The 21,337-nt window shown below is 36.1% G+C and overlaps 3 protein-coding genes and 1 long non-coding RNA gene across 4 annotated transcripts; 2 read left to right on the forward strand and 2 right to left on the reverse strand.

Annotated features, from left to right (window-relative positions):
• The first annotated feature begins 17 nt into the window (after positions 1-17).
• Cap-D2 (CAP-D2 condensin subunit) lies at positions 18-7,014 on the forward strand. The gene is made up of 14 exons (XM_069052452.1): positions 18-155; positions 402-554; positions 1,131-1,256; positions 1,319-2,160; positions 2,209-2,541; positions 2,595-2,914; positions 3,011-3,327; positions 3,383-3,482; positions 3,541-4,039; positions 4,091-4,378; positions 5,581-5,774; positions 5,828-6,268; positions 6,379-6,649; positions 6,698-7,014. Exons 3-14 carry the CDS (start codon positions 1,139-1,141, stop codon positions 6,929-6,931), a joined length of 3,957 nt encoding a protein of 1,318 aa, XP_068908553.1. The 5' UTR covers positions 18-155; positions 402-554; positions 1,131-1,138; the 3' UTR covers positions 6,932-7,014.
• ND-39 (NADH:ubiquinone oxidoreductase subunit 39) lies at positions 6,934-9,068 on the reverse strand. The gene is made up of 5 exons (XM_069052456.1): positions 8,911-9,068; positions 8,556-8,755; positions 8,073-8,500; positions 7,836-7,997; positions 6,934-7,467 (listed from the first exon to the last, which is right to left on the reverse strand). The coding sequence occupies exons 1-5, from the start codon at positions 8,945-8,947 to the stop codon at positions 7,101-7,103; spliced, it is 1,194 nt and encodes a 397-aa protein (XP_068908557.1). The 5' UTR covers positions 8,948-9,068; the 3' UTR covers positions 6,934-7,100.
• A 117-nt stretch (positions 9,069-9,185) lies between these two features.
• On the forward strand, positions 9,186-10,713 carry LOC138134274 (uncharacterized). Its single transcript, XR_011160704.1, has 2 exons — positions 9,186-9,949; positions 9,999-10,713. It is a non-coding gene; the product is annotated as an uncharacterized lncRNA (long non-coding RNA).
• A 4,987-nt stretch (positions 10,714-15,700) lies between these two features.
• On the reverse strand, positions 15,701-20,280 carry LOC138133716 (fatty acyl-CoA reductase wat-like). Its single transcript, XM_069051657.1, has 7 exons — positions 20,036-20,280; positions 18,540-18,742; positions 18,237-18,485; positions 18,042-18,187; positions 17,839-17,948; positions 17,109-17,790; positions 15,701-16,505 (listed from the first exon to the last, which is right to left on the reverse strand). Exons 2-7 carry the CDS (start codon positions 18,729-18,731, stop codon positions 16,418-16,420), a joined length of 1,467 nt encoding a protein of 488 aa, XP_068907758.1. The 5' UTR covers positions 18,732-18,742; positions 20,036-20,280; the 3' UTR covers positions 15,701-16,417.
• Positions 20,281-21,337: the final 1,057 nt, after the last annotated feature.

The following is a 21,337-nucleotide window of genomic DNA, read 5'->3' on the forward strand; positions in this document are numbered from 1 at the left end:
AAAGTTGGGTTATGTTTGTTTGTATTGTTGACATTTAACGAATGACAGTTGCTCCAGTCATTCCGTCTGATTTTAACGAAATTGGCGATTAATGAATATGTGAAATTAGATTATTAATTGTAGATTGTTCTAAGTTTTCCCATCATTTTAAACAAGTGAGTTAAGCTAAATTTAAAATTTAATTATTGTAGATATTTGCAAAGCATCCCTCAAACCGTCAGCCAATCACGACACAGATTTTTAAATTCGAACGTTTTTAAATCACAGTTGCCAAGTTGCGCAACATTTCTGAATGTTTTACTGCAGAAAATATTTTTTACTTCATATCATGCCTCTTACGCTGTTTTCACAATATACAATTTCTTTCAATTTTATGTAACAATGAAATTCTTTATTTTTAGAAAGAAGTCGAATATTCAATTATTGTGCAAAAGGAAAATCTGACAACTATGTGTGGAGCATGGATCAACTGTCATCGAGTTTTTTAAACTGTTTTTGTTGATGTATTTGTAAATGGTGTAAAAGTTGTTTTAAAGAAATTGTTGATGTGAATTGTAAGTTTTAATCGTAATAACATCACAATTATACAACTAGAATGTAAAAATCGTTCAATTCAAGCAAAATTGAGGCCATTTCATTGTTCAAAGATGTAATTGGGTGCACAGCAATATTATTTATTATTAATAATTTATTCAGAAATCGTCGTTTTCTCACACGAGTCCCCTTGTTTGTTAATTCCTACGCACTTTTATCTTAAACAATCAAGTATTCACCTTCTTCCCTTTTTCACCATTGCACTTATTATCTTACCACTCTTATTCCTGCCTTTATTCCTATTTTATCTCTCTCACAATCTGTATCTATATATTTATTCTGAATACTAATATGAAATGATTCATTTAATCGTTTTAGAGTTTATCGTTTTATTACATCCTCATATCTATTTTCTTTCATCAACATCCCTTCAAATATTAGGTAGAATCTTTTTTTATTAACATTTTTATATAACTTGTGAACTGTGAAGAGATTTGGTCGCAATGCGTTACCTGGTTGTATTCCTTCTTGTTTTTTTTTTGCTAACAAAAAGCGCAACCAAAAATATTTTAATTTCATAAATAAATAAATTTCAGGGTCAATAATGGCCACAATCCTTTTTACAATCCCTGCAAATCGCGCAGACCTTCTTAGCGAAGTCCACAGCAGTTACACTGTGAAAAATGTTATAATACCTGCAGAGATTATTTCAAAACTGGAAGGTACTTCTTTTTTTATTTTTTTTTATTCAAATTTCTAATTAAACTTTTGATTGACACTTCAGAAGCCCAAACGTCTTTCAAAGAGGAAGGACCAGATTTCATTTTGGAAAACTTTGACACTTATTATTCAGTGTTGCATCATGCAGAGACTTTGAGACCTGACGTCGTCCACAAAGCTTATAATCACTTATACAAAGCAGTGAAAGAAGTGAACAATACCATCATATTCTTACTTGATGATCCAGACAGTTTAAATGAAGAACTGAAAACGAAAATGGTGAACGTTCTGAAAATGTTAACGTACATCTATATTCAGTTCGTCATTTACCTTGAAGAAAAGAAGAGGAAGAATCAGGACGATCTGGTTGGTGGTAAAGGCAAAATAAAGGAGAAAAAAGGAAACAGTTTTTCTTTGGACAAGGTGCAAGCTTTGAATGCTTTAAGCAGCATAATTCAGACCGAGATTAATATGTTCTGGGAACCCCCCATAGTGGAACACGACTATGTGGCATTAGTGGCCGAGTTGTGCTTTGCGTTGTTGCACAATCAGTCGATTAAACAAGAGAAAGAAGTACTGACGGAGATATTCGGTGTGTTGGGCAACTTAGTAAAATCGTACGATTATGGCAAGACGTTCGTACCACGTTTAATCCGGTCAATTCGCATGTACGAACATGTCGTCCATTGCGTATCAGACGGGATCAAGATGATGGTGAATCAGTTCAACTGTCAAAGTTTGATCCACCATTTTGTCAAGGAAGCAACAGAATGGCAAGTGGACGAAACATTCCAAGATGTGCAAGGTACTCGTTGCTGTTCGATTTTTCTGACCGAATTGGTCGAAACCATACCGGATTTGATACTCCCAGAAGTTATGTACTTGAACAAATATTTGGCTCACGAGGTTTGTTCGTCCGTCATGTTTGTAACAATTCTTTGAGAAATTTTTCAGTCAATACCTCTTCGCGTTGCCGTTCTGAACGTGATGACGGAAATAGTTTTGAAAATGTTGACCAAACACGATCTCACCGAAGAGGAAAAGGAATCGCGCGACGACTTACTGGAGGTGATAATCGAACACATCCGCGATGTCTCAGCCGTGGTCCGATCGAAAGTCATCCAGAATCTGACAAAGCTGCAAAAGGAGAACGCCATCCCTCTGGCTTTTCAGACTGAAGTTCTCTCCAAAGTCAACAAACACCTGTACGATAAGGCTGCCGCCGTCAGGAAGGTCGCGATAAGTTCGATCACTACGTTTTTGGAACACAATCCGTTCGGGGCGAACGTGGGTATTGACCGGCTCTGGAATATGTCGTGGTACCTGTTTGTCATTTTCAGCTGCAACTGAGCAAAGCCGAAGAACAGTTGACGGAAAAGAGAGATTTGCTCAACCAAATGGAGTCGGCATACAAAGAAGCGCAGCTCGCTAAGATCCAGCAGTTGGAAGAGGAGTGGTTGGGTATCGAGAACGAGTTGAAAGACGTTATTCAACAGCAGCTGGATGAAGGTGACGACGAAGAGACCGAAAACGAGATTCAGGTGGAAACGGACGAGGCCGTCCAGCGGATCAGGTCTCTGTTGCGAGATAAGAAGTATAAAGAGGCGTTTATGGTGTGTCGCCAGATGAAGGACGGCATCGAAGAGTGCAAGGATATGAGGTGAGTAAGGTGATTGGTTCTGCGTGTGTGGGCGGAGGTGGGAATTTAAATAATAAATAAAAAGGAAACACACATGAATTAAATAATTCTCGACAGAAAAGTGAGTGAAGAGCACGAAGCCAAGATGTACCTCGCCATCCTGCATTCGATTTTCATCAACACTGTCAAAATTGTGGAGGAATTGAGAACTGGTGCCGGAATGACAGCTGAAGACATCCAAAAGATCCAAGCCCTCGAGAGCATCATCAAATACTTCGAAAATACGACAGATTTTTTGAGGATCGTAGATGCGGCCATAGAACCGATGAAGTCGTTGTTGTTTTCGCAAACAATGAGCGATACTCATGAAGCTATACACTTTTTTGTGACGGCTTACCAGTTCCAAATCGACAATGCTTCTGGAGGGATCTTGGGTAGGTCTAAATATGTATAGAGAGATGAACAAGAAACTGAGCGGTTTTGTTGCAGAAATGTTAAAAATGATGCGATGTAGCGAACAAGAACGGAAAACAGCGGTTGTGGACGCTTTCAAGAGTATTTATTTGACAACGGACACTCGGAACATGGCGTGAGTATTTTGCAATTTGATTGGAAACCAGCAAGACCGATCAAATATGGTGTTTTAGGGAGCACACCACGACGATTTTGAATCGATTGTTTGCTTTGTTGAAAGACCTGAACTACGACAGTTTGGATGATTTTCAAAATATCGTCACGGAGTGGACCTCGAAGGGTATTTTGGACAACAGCGTAATCGACAAGTGTTGGCAGTACTACACCCAGCGGGAACAGGTGTCGGACGAGGACGCCCGAGCCGCCGCGGAGCTGCTTCGGATGGCAGCGATGGGCAGGAACACCATCATAACGAAAAACATCAACGTCGTTTCCAACATTATGTTTTCGGAGCGGCACAAAAGCGACATGATGTTCTTGGCGAGTTGCTGTCGTCTGTTGGCGGTGGCGGGACTCGACAAGATCGACGTGCAAAGCGACAAACCGCCATTCAGAATCAACCACCAAGATGCCATCTTTCAGAATCTGGCGAACGTTCTAGTGGAGAATTTTTTTGAAAAAACTTCCTACTTCTCCGAGGCGTTGCACAACAGTTTCGACTTCATTTTTCGCGTAATTAGTCCCTCGATTATTAAACATTTTGTACTATTTTTAACGGTGTAGGTGTGTTCTAAGCCGATCGAAGTTGGCGAGAAGATTTTGAAACAGGTCGACCACAGATTGAAGGAATCTCCGAAATTTATGTTTCTTATTATCAGATTCTGTGAGCTTTTGGGTTGCCTCGCGATAAAATTGTTGGGGTATTTGGACAATAACGTGTACAGGGAGTTGAAAAGGAGGAATTATTTGAGGGAAGAGCGAAAGAAAACTACTAAAAATAAGAAGAACAAGAGAAATAGCAGGACGAGGCGAAGCTTGCTTAACACTACGTCAATGAGCGAAAGCAGTGCAGTGAGTACCAACTAAAGCAAATTATTTGTTCACTCTATCGTGCGAAATAAATTTCTTTTTTAATTTATGTGTTGGCGCATAGATTCGTCGCCTGTTCTGGATTTGTAAATTTGACATTTGACAACTCACAATTGTAACTTTGTAGTTTTCACTGTTTTATCGTTTTTCAAAATATAAATTACGGTATTCTAAATTAAGACGACGAAAGAGCCTTTTTAATTGTTTTTACATTATTTTTTTTAATATAAAATTACCTTATCTAATACATAATCCCATAATCAGTTTATTTACATTGTTTTTTTTTATAGTCAAGGTATGCTGTGTAAAGTACGTGGCAAATTTGCACAGCACACTAAGATGTTAGAAACATTTGTAACAAGTACCCTGTTATTTATTGGCGATTCCAGCTATCAGTGAGACATCTGGTGTGAATTGTTTGCAAAGTTTTAAGACACACTCAAGCCGGTGGCTATTCAAATGATTTGTGTTTTTAAAACAACACAACGGTTTAATTGAAATTTATTATTTAAAAATTACTAAAAATAAGACCGATAAAACAAATTGCTGTTTTTGGCTGTAACACGTGTCAAAAAAACAAACAAGAAGCATGTTTCTATTTATTTCCGGGTTGTGGCCTAAAAGCAAAATGTGTTTTCATCGGAAATGTTTTCGGTTGTAAAGACCGGGTACAGAGAAGGAAAATATGGGGAAGTGCTTTATTAATGGGAAAACCTTCCTCTAATTAGATGAGGGTCTGTGGAAAACACTTTAAAAAATAAGACTACATTAATTTGTAAGTTAAATAGTATTTTAAGGTTATATTTTGAAATGATTTATATTGGGTGACTACTCAGGGCACTTGTTTATAGACATAATTCAGAAATTTCGTTACCTTCTTTCCACCACTTTGGTAGGACCACATAAAATTAACAACTTGGCGCACAACACTTTTACGCCTTCCAAAACACATCAGCTTTCTGCTATTGCCTCTAATAAACTAAAGTATTGTGTAACCTTAAAAAACCATCACAAAATCCGCAATTTCGCGTAAAACCAACAACTTATGTATTTTAAAAAATAATGCACAGACGTAAGCCGGATCGAGCGGGAGTATGACTTGGCAACAGTGACTCAGTGGCGCCCCCAACGGTAGCCGAAAACGCCAATGTCAAGTTGATAATGAAAATTTTTTTTTTTTATAGAATGATAGCGTCCTCGTGGGGGCAGACGCCGAAGATGCGGACGCCGAATTCATTCTAGCCGTGTTGGAAAACGACGTGGTTTCCACGAAGGGTGTCTTGGGTCAATACAGCGGCTTACTAATAAAGATCTGCCAGAGACCCGACCTCTACAGCGATCTCCTCGTTCAGCACGCGGCAGTGACGGCGCTGATGAGGTGATCCACCCACCTAAACGAGTTTCCGCTTGAGCAAACCGTCCCGATTTCAGGTATATGTTAGTCTCGAGCAAATTCTGCAGCGACAACATCAGACTACTGTTCACCATCTTGGAGAAGACTACGTATCCGGAAATCAAGTGCACCATACTGGTCCACTGTTCCGACTTGTTGACCCGTTTCCCGAACATCGTCGAACCGTGGAGTCCCCGACTTTATGGAATGTTGAAAGATCCCCTCGTCGAAGTCCGCAAGAAGGCGTTCTTCGCGTTGGCGAACTTGATCCTGAGAGATATGATCAGGGCACACAGTCACATATCGGAAATGGCGGCCTGTCTCATCGATGAAAATCACGAAGTCAGCGATATGTGTCTCAACTTTTTCGAGAGGATGGCGCAGAAGGAGAACAATCTCGTCAACGTTATTCCAGACATTTTCACGCATCTGGTCAGGATGGACCAGATCAACGAGGAACAATTGAGGTTCATTCTGAAGTGAGTATGTCTTTATTGTACCCTGTGATTCACCCAAATATTTAATTAGTAAGTGAGAGATGGGGGTGCAGAAGAAAAACTCAAGTTTCATTCCATTTCCTCTTCTGCAGGTTTCTATTTGACTTGATTGACAACTCCAAGCGAATGGAAAATCTGGTGGACAGATTCTGCTGCAAGTACACCCCCGACGAGAACTTCAGACTAAACAGAAACATAACTTACTGTCTATCTTTGATCAATTACAACGAGAAAGTACTGAAAAAACTCCGAGAAAAGTTTCCGATGTACCAACACCACCTTCACGACGCGGAAATATATTCGACATTTAAACAGATTCTGGCCGAATGTGCCAAAACCAAGGCCGGTAAAGCTGATCTCAAGGTAAGTGTGACGAGTTTTGTAGGAAAAAAAAGACCATTTTTTTTGTAGCCCCTTGTTACGGAAATTGAAAATTGCATCGCGTCAGTTTTTGAAATCAACGAAGACGGACAGCCCGCGAGGCCGCCACCAGTTCCTAAATCAGCGAAGAAGGCAAGAAACAAGCCGAAGAAGAAGAGTGGGAAAAAACAGGCGAGCGAGAGCGAGGACACTTCAGAGGAGGATTACAGTCCTAAAAAGAAGACGGTGAGGAAGAAGTCGGCGAGGAGACGGAGCAGCAGTTGAACTGTTTTTTAATATTATTTATTTTTGTACGTTGACATAGTAATACATAGTGACCTCAATAAAGAATTGAAGTATTACCTATACATTATAGACGGTTCTGTATTTTTAATTTGCATTATAATTAAAAAAAGAAATAATTTACATGTGAATTTCTCAAATATTTACAGATTTACACTGCGACTCTAGGTGGCGCTGGTGCAGTGTAAGGCTCGTCAACGTCGTGTCCTTGATACAGACCATAAGTCCAAGGTTTCAATTCCCACGGGACTTGTTCCTCCATTTCTGTCAAATTCACACCCAAGTCTTCCAATGTGGGAATTTCTCTGTACACTTTATCCGTCACGTGTTCTCTTTCCACCCTTTCCCAGTGTAGATTGCCGATAGGGAAACCGATACGACCTTTCTCTGTCATCGTGACTCTTAACTGGAAGATGGGATCGTAACGCATGTCATAACGCCAATATCCCCAATTTTCATCTTTGCGCATTATCCTGTAGAACCAGTCTACCAATTCCGACAGATAATATCGTTTTGGACTGCAATGATTCAAATTAACGTAAATATACTTTTTGCATATTGATTATGAAAGTTGACTTTTTTTAACAAAAAAGCTTAATGAAAGTAGTACTTTTTTTAATCATTTTATCCAATTCATTGTCAAAGAATATCTACCATACATTTCTGTTTTTTTTTTGCATAAATCCTTTTAGGCCAAATTTCTCACCTTACAACAACATGCAAAAAAATGTCGTGTACACAACACGTTATGATAGTCTCTGTTTTTCACTCATTTGCTTAATTAACCCGGGCTCCGCCCTCGTTAATCAAACTGCAAATTCATGAAAAAAAGTATGACTTTCATAACTAGTTGCACAATATACTATTAACAGTTTGACGTATTTACCCTACAGCTTGATAGATTTTGCCGCACGAGTCTTGGTCTTTAATGGCAGCTACTACTCCTGCCGCCACATCCGATACGTGAATTGGTTGTTTAATTGTCTCTTCGCCCTTCTTCCACAATGGAAGCCACTGACCCTGACGCCTCCACAACCCTGCATAATACCTAAACATAATTTGCTATTAAAAAAAAACCTTCAGAGGAATTAAACAATTTAATGTATTTTATTTACTCATTTACCTTAAAAATCTGTCTTCTTGGCCATATATATCTGCAGGCCTTATGATGGTGGCCTCAGGGAACTCCTCTAAGACAGCTTGTTCCCCTCTCCATTTACTAGCCAAAAACTTTGACCCCTTCTTTAGGATAACTCTTTCTGGCGATCGTGCAGCGTTCAACGACGACAAATGAATGAATCTCTCGACACCTGATCTCTTAGCCACTTTGGCTAAAAGGCGTGCCCCTTTAACATGAACATCGTCAAAATTGAAATTTCTGGTTTCCCAGTCCCGCCCGACTAAATTAACGACGACGTTTGAATAACGTAAAACCTTTTCTATGGACTCTTCATCCCGCAACTCGTATGGATGAAAATATACTTGTCCTAAATCACCGCAAAGTTTTAGTGGCCTAACATCATAGGCATCTCCTCGATATGGTAAAATCAACTGTGACATTTTTTAAATGGTAAACGAATCGAGTATATTTTATTGGAATCGTCACCTGTGTTCCAACTTTGCCTAATCTGTTGCAAACATAGCGTCCAACAAATCCTGTACATCCGAAGACTGTTGCTACAATACCGTTGAAACTGGAACGGCCGCCTGTACCCCTTTTTAGGGCTGCCAAGTTATAAGCGTTGTTCTCGGTGCTGTAGTTTGCCGCTCTAATATAAGCGATTCCTATTATTCCAGTTTGTTGCTCTGAAATTATGCAAAAAAGGTTTGAGGTTATGTTATGTAATAAATGGCTCAGAGACAAAACAGCAAAAATGCCACATTTGCAGATATTTGTTTCGGTCGACGTTGAAATATTGATGCTTACCCAAATACGTTTTTTAAAATGTAATAATACTTACTCAATAACTGAGCACCTGTAAATATTACAGCCGCCATTTTTCCACTACTATTTGACAATTTGACATTTATTAAATTTGAGGTAGATCGGTTGATCTTGATCGTTGACTTGACATTTTAATTACAGGTGGACACTATTCAGAAATACATTTTCAATAATTAGAAACAAGATTTTGATTTGTGCAATAATAAAATCTTAACACTAATACTAATAGAAATTGTCCCTTTTTTTCTTAAAAAAAAATTAAAATGAATACCTATAAATATTTTTTGAACTTTTTACTTAACTCTTGAATCTTGATTTAACATTGGCGTCTAAAGAATTTTTTTGTAAACCTGTTCATTGTGTAGAGAAAATCATCTTTTTTACATCATACCGAAGATTTTATACAGGGTGGAAACTTTAACTGGAATAAAATTTGTAAAAATACCGAAACAGGATAATTTTTATTTTTCCTTGCCCACATTTTGACGCATATGGTTTTTGCATAGCTGCTCCCGGAAGTGCGCAACCACCCCCAACTTTTTTTTTTTCAAACGTTTCACTCGCATTTTAAAATGGCCCACGCGTGCCAAAAAAGGCCCAATTTACACACAAACTCGTCAAATAAATTACTATTATGGTCATTTAAATAATTGCTAACATCGTTAATAGATTAATTAACTGACTTTTCTCTCTCCCTTACATACATATAGGATGTTTCTGAAATACGTGTGTTAATTTTAACCAGTCGAAGAACGCGCCAAATCATGGAACTTTTCTCTATAACATTTTTACGAAAAAGCAATACAAATTGATTTAAAATTTGGAATAAATTAAATATATGAAATTAACCATCAAAGTGTATACCCGCCTATGAGTAAGGGTAAGGGAGAAAATTTATGCAACCATTTATACATCCAGCTGGAACCCAATCTGAGTTTGATCTATTGAGTTTGCGCAGCATGGTGTTTATGTTTAATGCCATAGTTGTAACCTCACATTTTATCATTTTATCATTTTAGCTTTGAAATTTGTGGGTCTTGAGACAATGGCAAATGGTAAGAGGATATAAACCAGCAAAAGTAAATTTCAACCGAATTGTTTTAGCACACCCAATTGCCGTTCACGTCAATTGCCCGGGCGACGAAAACGATCTCGCGGATGTGTCAATCAGGCACGCAGCCGCCGTTGATTTGTTCAAAAGACAATGACCCTTAGGGGCATGTGTGGAGAAGTTGTTCCCATTAGAGGAAGAGGAAGAAAAAAGTGTGCATGGCGAGTGCGGTATACCCGGGATATGAATCGAAGATTTCTCCAAATGAATGGTGAACAGCTGGCTTTAGATATCATGAATCTGCAGCCAAACGATACAACGATTGTGGAAAAAACTAGAAGTATCTTCCCCCTATTTATAGAACTAGTATACTCATGCAGATGTAGATGCAATGTATCCCGAACAGCAAGTGTGTCAATTAAAAGATGTGATTCTGTTGTTAATTTAAAGGTGGAGGAGAATTTAGCTAATTTAAAGTTGGAGGAGGATCTCCAAGAATATGGTCTGATTTCATGATCAATTTGCCAATTGATGATTAGAATGTTAGTATATGAATTTCAATGTTATATCAACTATTACATCCTAGCTGTCAGTTAGTAAAAGCAATACAAATTGAATTAAAATTTGGAATAAATTAACCATCAAAGTGTATACCCGCCTATGGGTAAGGACGAAAATTTTCTGTTGTGATAGAAACAGAGCTTTGTTAAAAAGTTCCATTGTTATAGAAAAAAATAAATTTTCAGAAACACCCTGTTTATTTGAAAATCTCTTGACGTTACTGTACATCTTTTTTTAATTGCAGACCATTAGGCACAATGCTCGAGGAAATTTGATATCTCTTACGCTTTAATTGCAAAGAAACTTTAGAAAAGCGTTATAAAAAGTAACATTAGAGCGTGATGGTACTTTTTTAAAATAATTAAGAGTAGGTAATGCGTTTCCAAAGTAAATCGTTAAGAAGTTTTTTATACACCGCGGTATTTTATCATTCTTCCAGTGACTTAAACTGAATGATCTAAAAATAAGAAAATCGTTTCAACTTTATTTTTACTTTATACTTATTCATTATTGTTAAATTGTGAATTCAAACTTAAATTCGAGTAATAGATGCGAAACAACATTTTTCCACCTTCTAAAATGATGGACACGCCAAAAGATACTTTTGTTGAAAATTGGCATCCCTCTATTTATTTCGGTAGTTTTATGTTTGGCGATGTGGTGTGGTATCTACTGGCTCTTTTATTACATCGTTTGTCGTAAATTATAGCCAATATCTTTTTATGGTGTTATATAACACTACCATTATTTTATTCCGGAAGGGATAGGAGTTTACGTGACAAAATGTTTTTCCTAGAGATTATCTCCTACATTGCTCTGGTAATTATCACATTATCAGTAACAAAAAACCTTCACTGATTTATTTCCAAGTTTCAGATCTAGGAATGATATGGCTGGATATAGCTTACTACTAGGTGGGCCCCTTCAGAACACTTTGTTTTTTAAAAGTTTTTGATATGTTTTTATAGCATATTAAAAAAGCCTTTGGTTCATGGACCCGTTCAGCACAACAGTTCAAATATTAAGAATTCTACTTTGTTATACGACCACGCAGAATGTAAAAATACAAAAAAAAACAGGGCTGTGAATTCGCTTCGCTCATGAAGACCTTGTCCGAATTTGTTTTGACGAAACCGTAGGTATACATTTTTGTGCTGAAGTGGCCCAATAGAAAAAACAGAGTGATTCCGAATTTTACCCTGTTATAGCGACAATAAGATTAGCATAATATAGAACTACGAGTATGTCAAAATAGATAATGATTTTAAAAGAAAATTGATAGATTTTTCCGAAGGGGTAGAACACCTTGTATGTGAAATTGATGTAAAAATTGTATTTATTAATAAATTAGGATACAGGTAAAAAAAGTCAAATAAATGCAAATAGAATTAACAAAAAATCAAGAAAAATTGGCTATAGACGCCTGGAAAAGTAATAAGGGTATAACGCTTAAAATTACTAAATATCATTATAATGTTGATATTAAAGAACATCACCTTTATAATGGGCACACATAATTGAATTATTATTTGCAGAATGTTCAATACCTAATGTATGTCCGATTTCGTGTAATAATACTGCAAAAAAATTAGTTTGACCATCAGGTGTATTGCTTGATTCACCAAAATACCTATTTTCTGATTTATCAAAATGAATTCCTAGACATTCATCATTATTTGGAAAGAAGCCATGTGCTAAAACATTACCTTTTCCATCAAAACTGCTAGAACATACTCCTTTTTGACACCGTGAATTATGATTATGTTGAAACAGCGTATTAGAAGTAAGTATATTTAATACTATTCTCACACTCAATAATTATGTACAAAAATGAAAAAATTGTATTCAAAAACTAAATTAAAAAAAAAAGGGTGAGAGCCGAAAGCGAAGCCCGATATCGTCTTCGACGCTATTCTTCTACGCCGCCCACGATCGGCGGGACCGTTCCCTCGGGCCTCACCTCGTTTTCCAAAAAAAAACGCGAAATTCAAAATAGAAAAGGAAGTCGCGCGGCGGACGAGGACACAAAAGATAAAGAAATAAAACAAACAGGAGCTCTTACAAAAAAAAAAACTGTTATCGCTCTAACCAGCCGTTTGCAGGCGAGGTCACCAGCAGACCGATAACTCGAATCCGAACAAAAAAAACGTTATGCTTGAAACGACGCGCTGGCTTCGGGAAAACAAAAATTTTTTTCTATCACCCTGGCCTTGATCGTCACGGGGCGGTCGAAGTCTCTGGAGACCTGGACGTTCCTCGGGGACTTCCTCGGGCCCACTGTGGACGACGAAATCCGGGCGTGGAATTTGATTCCGCACTCGGGCGTTTGGTTCTTCACTTCCTGGACTTTTCTTCCAGCCTCACCCTCTTCGGACCCTCGACGTCTCCACACCCTTTTCTCGCCGTTTCAGCCCCTTTCACAGTTCCGCACCGATCTGACCTCCCTGACCCAAGACCAAAGACCAAAAGCCGAAACACGACTGACCAAACTTCAAAGACCTCTCCTTAAATCTGCACTAGTATCTCTCCTTTATAGTTTCACCCCTCTCAATTCGAATTTTTGCATTTTTGGCGGAAAACGGACTCGCAGCGAGTCGTGCGCACGGTTATCGGATGATCAAGAAAAATTTGCATTTTTTAAAATGTAACACTCCCTATCTCAAAAATCGTTCAAAATCTTTGAAATTTCAATAGCTAGAACTAGTATTTACTAAAAGTTTCAATTTCACATACAAGGTGTTTTACCCCGTCGGAAAAATCTATTAATTTTCTTTTAAAATCGTTATCTATTTTGACATAGTTCTATATGCTAATCCTATATTGTCGCTATAACAGGGTAAAATTCGGAATCATTCTGTTTTTTCTATTGGGCCACTTCAGCACAAAAATGTATACGGTCCTCATGAGCGAAGCGAATTCACAGTCCTGTTTTTTGTATTTTTATCTTCTGCGTGGTCGTATAAGTAAGTAGAATTCTTAATATGTATTTTAATTGTTGTGCTGAACGGGTCCATGAACCAAAGGCTTTTTTAATATGCGTTAAAAACATGTCACAACCTTTAAAAAAATAAAGTGTTCTAAAGGGGCCCTCCTAGTAGTTAGCTTGTAAAAGGGAATTAATTGCTACTAACGAGAAATGTTGTAGTTGACTAATTTGAAGCCTCGTCGTTTTTTTATCGTGAAAAGAGACCTTTAGGTCGACCTTCGAATAAAAATGTACAGCGAAAATAATAAAGGAAAATAACATAAAAAATGTGTTTTAAGGAGCTTAACGACGGAGGCTAAATGACCAGCAACGACGTTCACGTTGTTATGTTGAATGGAATTTGGCATGAAACCCGAAATAAATTATCAGTTCAAGTCCTCCAAAAAGTTTTCTTTTGAGTGTTAATGGAAGGAAGGCGTCACCGCCGGCAACCTCTTCTGTTCGGCCTAAGCATCTCATTAAGATTAAGATTATCCACAACACACGGTCACCCAGATTATTGCGTGTCCACGTCATTCCTTTCGTCCAGCTAAACAATTCTGCCCAAAAACCGGTATAGATTTCGGCGGGGTCCAGCTTTTCAGAACTGCACAATTGGAAAATAGTTACGTCTAGGGCGCGAGGAAAGCGAAATTTAAAAGCTGCTCGCATTCGCCCGGAACGTGGACGGACTGGTAAGGAGGCAAATAAGAAAATGTAAAAGTGCATTAAATCCCGCAGTTAGCGCCGTTGCATCGACACTGGGATTTATCTTCTGGTGAGAACGTGGGAAGGCGAAATCTGGCGCGTTTACATTTATGGGTTTAATCTGTGGTACCATTGTGGAAGCAAATAAAAAAATTCGTCCTGAAGTAAATTTCAAGTTTTCGCCAATGATTCAAGATAAATTTGCATCCGAAGTTCAAATCAATTTTGATCGGTAAAATTGAGCGGCACGTTCCAGATGGGGTCATTTCAGTAGCCAGCAAAGCAAAAAGACAAATAGTCGTAAGTTGAATGTTGTTCTTTAGTAGAGATAGATGAAAGAAAATTACATTCACAAGAATTCAAACACTTTATCAAAAGACTACTACAATATAGAATGTTACTGAGTAATATATTTGGTTTAACACTTTAACTAATGCTACTTCCTCATAAAAATGAGACTTTTTTCGGTTTTTTGAAAATTATATTTTTGAACCTTTTTTTAAACCGTTTAATTTGAATCTCATTATCAGTTTTTGACTAATTTTATATGGTAAGTTATAGAAAAAACCCTGTGATTCAACCTGTGATTATAATCAAATCATTATCGATTGAGGAAATGCACTAAATACTCGTACTTTAATAATATTGGTGAAAATATTTATTTTTATTTTTTAGGTGTCGGAAATGTTTTTCGTAGTCGGATGATAAAAAATTATGTTTTTTTAAATTGCAATTATTCTTTTGGGAAAGCGAACACAGAGGTACGGTTAACATGTGAGGAATCAAGTGTAAAATTGCATTATATACATTTCACCGACAACGCTAAACGTGTTGCAACAGGTAGAATGACATACACAAGCGGAAAGCAAAAAAAAATAGTAGAAAGGGGATTAAAAAGTCTGCAAATGAAATAACTAGAAAAGTACATAGGTACTACATATTTGATTTCTTGTTAATAAACTCTTAAGGTGTTAAGAATTAAAATTATATATGATCTCTGCGATAAAAGGATTTTTAGGGTAACACAAAAACAGTATTCTCCTGATTTACGTTACTACTGTCCTAAGCAAATTATTTATTTTTTGTTACTATTGAGAAATGTGAAATTCTGAAGTGTAACATAGAAAGCAATTTTTTTCAGCCTATTAGCAAAATTTAACAATAGAAGCAATATTTTTGTCTTGATTTCACGTCCACGTGTATCGTTGTTTGCGCGAAAGCTCTTCATCTTGCCATGCTTCAGGGAATAAACTTTGTAAACTCTGACAAGAAAGCTTACTCAACTTGTCAATTTAAAAGGTGATGAAAAAGATATAAGCTATGATGTATAGAGCCATTAGACAAATACAATTGTTGGTTTAAACTCTATTACAGAAATAGTTGATGCTTTTATGTGAACAAAACAAATCAACTAGTACTAGATAAGCGATTGAAATAATTTCGTGATAATTTTTCAAGTATCTGGTAGGGAAGAGTGAACGAGGTGAAGTAGGTACGAAGCTTAAATCTGATGTTGCATTATTTTTTTTTATCTAATTTGAATTAGAACATATTATATGATACGTCTTAAGAAGACACATTTGAATAATCTATTTTATTTAAAAATATAGGTTTCGACCAATAATTCATATTTCAAATATTCTTTAAGTTTTCCTCATCTTTGCTCCCACATCGGGAGCAATAAATGATAAACCACTATTACTAGATGAACTAATTTATTTGTTTATAACGTCCTAGTTTTTATTGATTTGTTATACCGTGCGATCAACAATTATCTAGATTAAAGAAGCCTTTGAGATTTTGGACGCATGTCCAAATCTAGACGTTCAGATGCTCTGGATGCATGGAAGTATTTTTGGTTGCATACACCTGTTTCAATTTTAATTTAGAAATTTTAGCCGAAACTCGGTCAAACAGGCAACAATGCTGTATGTCCATTTTTCGTTATTGAAAACACCATTACGAAAGCAAGATTCAGTGGTGAATCTTTTATGTTCTGAAGTAAAAACGATTTTTGCGTTAAAATTTGATTAATATTAATAGTGACAGTTGTTTGACGTTTGTCAGCTGAGTTAGCAAAGATACGTAAAATCTGACACTGTCAAAGTCATAGCCGCTTCTTATCTAAGTAATTGTTGATCGCACGGTACACGGTACTAATTTAATCCCAATTGTTAATTTCAAGTCTTCTGTGTTTTGTTTTGATAAATGTGGAGAAAATTCACAACAGAAGTCACACTAATTAAAACTACTTAGAAGTATCCACAGCGAAGTTGCCAAGATAGAGTAAGTTGTAAATAGTAGTATTCTGTGTGCAATGTCAAACCTAAAAAAAAAATTATATTGTCTAATCCAATACTGGTACCCAATACTGGTACGTACTATCGCGGCCAAAATACTTTGGTCGTCAATGTTACATAAATGACATTCAATTGTAAAGCAAACTTTAGGATGTTTAACCTTATTTTTTACTACTGTCAAAATTATTTTAGTCTATCAGTGTCATACGGGTGGGGTAAATCCCAGCTGCGGAGGCAGGGTTCAAAAGCAAAAGATCAACGTGGTCGCGGTTTAGACAACCTTCAGAAGTAAGTAAGACGATTCTATATTTATCAAAAACTGAAGGTGCCATATTTTTGACAAGAATAATTTGAAATTGTCATGTATATTGACATTAATACTTGATTTACATTTGAAGTGTCAAAAAGTGACGACCAAAGTATTTTGGCCGCGATAGTACCAACCCAGACAAGTTTGTAAGTTGAAGAGTCGATTGTGAACGCACCACTCTGCAGAGTAAAAACACAAACAGCTGATCCGTGATGGTGCGTTCACAATCGACTCTTCAACGTCTACTTCGAGGTTAAATTTAAATGAACACCCGATACTACCTTTGACGTCAAAATCTACAGCAGTATTATCTACTTACTTGTGCATTTTGGCCTTTGCTTCTGGTAGAGTGCTTAAAGGATCGTTAAACAGGTATATTCTCGCACCTTTTTGAAATCCATTGTGTTGGCGATCCCAATTGATTAATCTTACATCGCAAGGAAACAACTCTCTATCGCTGTCGTTCATTTTATCACATAAATTCTTAACATTTCTGTTGGAAAATGTTCGATATTTGTTTACAAAAGAATATGATAAGTCAATAGCGCGCTCGTATTTTCTACTTTTAACAAACATTTGTGGCTTCTTCAGAGTTATTACAGACAACAAATCCACCAGAAGTGATGGTATGTAATGGTACAATACTTTCAAAATAGTGTGCCAAATTTGACTGGTAGCAATTGTAAGTCGAGGCGTCCACATAGCTTTACTTAAAGGATAACGAGAGATTTGTGTTTTAAATGAGTGAAAGAAATCGTGGACAGAGGTTGGATTGTCAGTCGAGGAGATGTAATTGTAAATAGGAATTGGGTCTTGGTAAGGAATGTCCCAAGCGCAAGCTATCAATGCTGAGGCTACAAGGTCAACCGGTACAAATTCTGCTTTGGGACCTTCTTCACTAGCAACAACTCGGATTATTCCCAAGGACACAACTAACAGAACACCTAGACTTGCAGCTGAATCCATCCAGTTCTCAATGGGTTCATTGTAGGAGGGAATTACTAAAAATGTTCTATTAGTGAAACTTTAAATTACTGAATCTTACCAACCTGCTCCCACTCGACATATTCCAATAGGTAATCCATCTGCAGTCTCTTTAACCAAAGATTCTGCCAGAGCCTTGGTAAAAGTGTAAGTGGTGGTCCATTCCCTTAGAATGCTAAAGCACCACAAAGTCAAATATAATTGTTTCTTACCCTTACAAGAGTATTCTTTCAAATTCGAACTCCTATATTATTACTCTATTTCGTACCTTGGAGTCATCCGCACTGCCTCTTCTGGAGAAAGTTTTTGCAGTATAGACTCAGCTTGCTGGTAGTGTAAGGGGTGTTCGTAAAAGACTTCGTCGATGGTGTCCAAATGCCAATAAACATAAGCAGTAGAAACGTGCACCACTGCCTAAAAAAGCTTGTAGAAAATTTATCGTAGAATAATCATTCTACATTACTTTTAAATCTTGAAATTTCTTGCACAAGTTCAGTAAATGTTTTGTTCCATTTACGTTGATATCAAAAGCGATTTTAATATTTTCGTTGAAATTTACAGAAGCAGCTCCATGAAAAACGATGTTGATTTTTGACATCAACTCTTCTTGATCTTCCACTGACAAGTCTAAATTTTCTTTAACGCAATCACCTTCGATTGGAACTACAAGCTTTTTATAATCTGGACGTTCACTCTTTAGTCTGTCAAATAGCTAAAAATAATTTTGACATTTTCTAGTAATTTTGCTGTACCGACAGGTATTTACCGCACAATTAAATATCTTCTCCAGTCTTGTCATTTTGTCGACACCTTTTTTGTTTCTTATCAAAATATACAGGGTGGCTACATTGGTGCTTCGAAGAAGCTTCTCGACCAGGACTTTTCCCAAAAATCCAGTGGCCCCGGTGATAAAGACATTTTGGTTGTCGTAAAATTGGAGAATTCTTGACTGCGTCATTAGAGACTTTTCTAGTAGAACATTTTACAATTACTGTGTTTTTTTATTACCACATTTCGCGAAGAAGACTGAGTATAACAGCTCGTTTTGTTCGATGTATGTCAATAAAGAAAGCATTTTTATGAATTTAAATAAAGTAAATGCCCTTCAATTGTTTAATTTGGTTAACAATCGCAATAATCAATTTGTTTGTTACTAGAACTCATTTAAAGTAGAAATGAATAATTTAATATGAAAATGTAAAATGTTCCGGTCTTGTATTTTTTGGCCATTTATTAATTTATAATATCTATTTTTATAAAACCAGAGCTAATGAAGTGCAAAGGACTCCATTATTCTGTTTTTTATCGCAAATTTATTTTAAACAGGTTTAAAAAATCGAAATGAAAATAAAAACATTTAATAAGAAACATTGGGTGTTATTTATCAAATATTCATAGGATATAAATTGGATTTAATTTGTTAAACAATAACTCTACCAACAGGAAGAAGGTTAAAAGCCATTGATTTATTTTAATGTGAAATTATAGACATAAAAGAAATAAAAACCATTATTTGCAATTAAGTGAGTTGGATTTTTCATTAGTTTTCAAGCCATTGTTTTAGCATGAAATGTTTGTATTTCTGATTCTTTTTCCCTTGCTTTCTATTTGCATAATGCTGACCAGGGAATTGTACATCCAAAAATAATGGTGTAAATTTGCCATTTTCTATCTCCCCAGAATCAATTATAAAAGGGTGCGCGGACCCTTTGTAATTAAACGCGCCAAAATTGTAGACCGTGCATATTTACAAATCTGAATAACAATGCGATTTCTTCGTGTTTTCATTTAAAGTGAATTTTTGTTACACATTTCCTGTTTTCAAGAAAAAATACGAGTATAAGTTCTCTTTGGGGGAATATGTGTGTATCAAAAACGTTTAGTCAGATCGTAAAATATTAAAGCAAAAATACTTTTCATATAAAATTCAACAACACCGAGTTAAAACACGTAAATGTAATTCCAGAAACTCTCAAACAAACAAACAAAAAATTGATTATACGTATTTCAGTAAGTTTATCAAAATAAAAGGAGAAAGCTTTATGAATAGCAAATGGCAATTAGATTGTCCCAAATATTTTGTACTATTGTTCATAATGTCAAATTTCACGTTTAACTACATTTTAACGAACTCTTCTTCTGCATAAAAATCACAATTTTTCACTTTAAGTAGTAGTAACACCCCATTCAAAATGAAAATACAAGTAAAGACATATTTTGAGTAAAAGGTACAATAATGTTTTTAGATTGAAATATACTCACATGTACCATAAAAACGAGTTTTCTATTTAAACTCTTCTTGAGTATTGTCAAGCTTAAATTCTTTTGATACCAACAGCGACTGCTTCGTGGATTCATGCACATACATCAAATATATCATGAAATATAAGTTACTACTAATAAATAATAAAAGTATCATACTAATTAACTCCATTTTAAAGGCTGTTATACATGTTATTAATTACTTATTTACCTACAATTAAACTAATGAGAATGCTAATAATCAACAAACAACTTCTGTGAGTAAAATGCGCGTGGACAGTACAAGCTGCAAGGTGATCAACAAGAAACCAAATCAAGAGTGCTACCTCATCTTTGTTTTGTCAAAACGTCTGTCTTAGCTTGATCGTACACATATAAATATACTTGTTATACACAGTCCTTTTATTGGTTGCCTACCTCTCGAAAAATCTATTATTAATTAATTAATTGTTAGTAATTAATGCTTTATCTTCAATTACAGGAAACGTCCGTAAACTTTGCCGAAATCGAAAACTTTTTTTCAACGTTAACGATAACACCGTTGCTTTAAAATTGACGTTTCTTTAACAATTCACCGCAAAACCTGCTCTGATTTGTTTTCTTTTTGATCACAAACATTTTATGGAAGTGCTTGAAATAATTACGAACAGTTGTTTTAAGTCTCTGTTAGTAATTTGTGAAATTAAAATTCTTTGTTTTTGAATATTTTTAGAACAGACCATATCAATTAACATATAAATTGAAGCGTGGTCAATGGATTGCGGGAAGGAAGAGTGAAATAAACATATTTAAACGCCAATGAAACTCAATTGTATTTTTAAATTGTCATTTAACCCAAATGACAATGACAAACACTAAATGACGATTGGAACTACCTACAAAATAAAATAAATTCAATTTTAATTATTTTTGAAGCAAAACATTATAAAACTGATAATTGATTGTGATTTAACAGTATGTACTTTAAACACAGGCTTGACTCTATTTAATTTTGTAAAAGCTATGCTAGCAAGATAATAAATCAAGTATTTATAAACAAATCGTATATTATATTCTTTTGTAAGGAAAATAAAGACGAATCGAATGAATAGAAAATGGTGAATAGTCACGTCTCATTTCTGATCCAATAACATCATGTCCTGCGTAATCTAGTTTGTATTGATGTCCACTTCTCTTCCCGTTGCTCATATCCTTTTTTCCAATCCTCGAGGTAAATGCACTCTTGCACCCTTACGCATGTCTAATAAATTTGTCAGGACAAGGAACAATGCATTAAAACTTTCTTATTACTGTACGTTTCTT

The sequence above is a fragment of the Tenebrio molitor genome, chromosome 6 (assembly GCF_963966145.1).
Source record: "Tenebrio molitor chromosome 6, icTenMoli1.1, whole genome shotgun sequence".
In the NCBI taxonomy this organism is placed as follows: domain Eukaryota; kingdom Metazoa; phylum Arthropoda; class Insecta; order Coleoptera; family Tenebrionidae; genus Tenebrio; species Tenebrio molitor.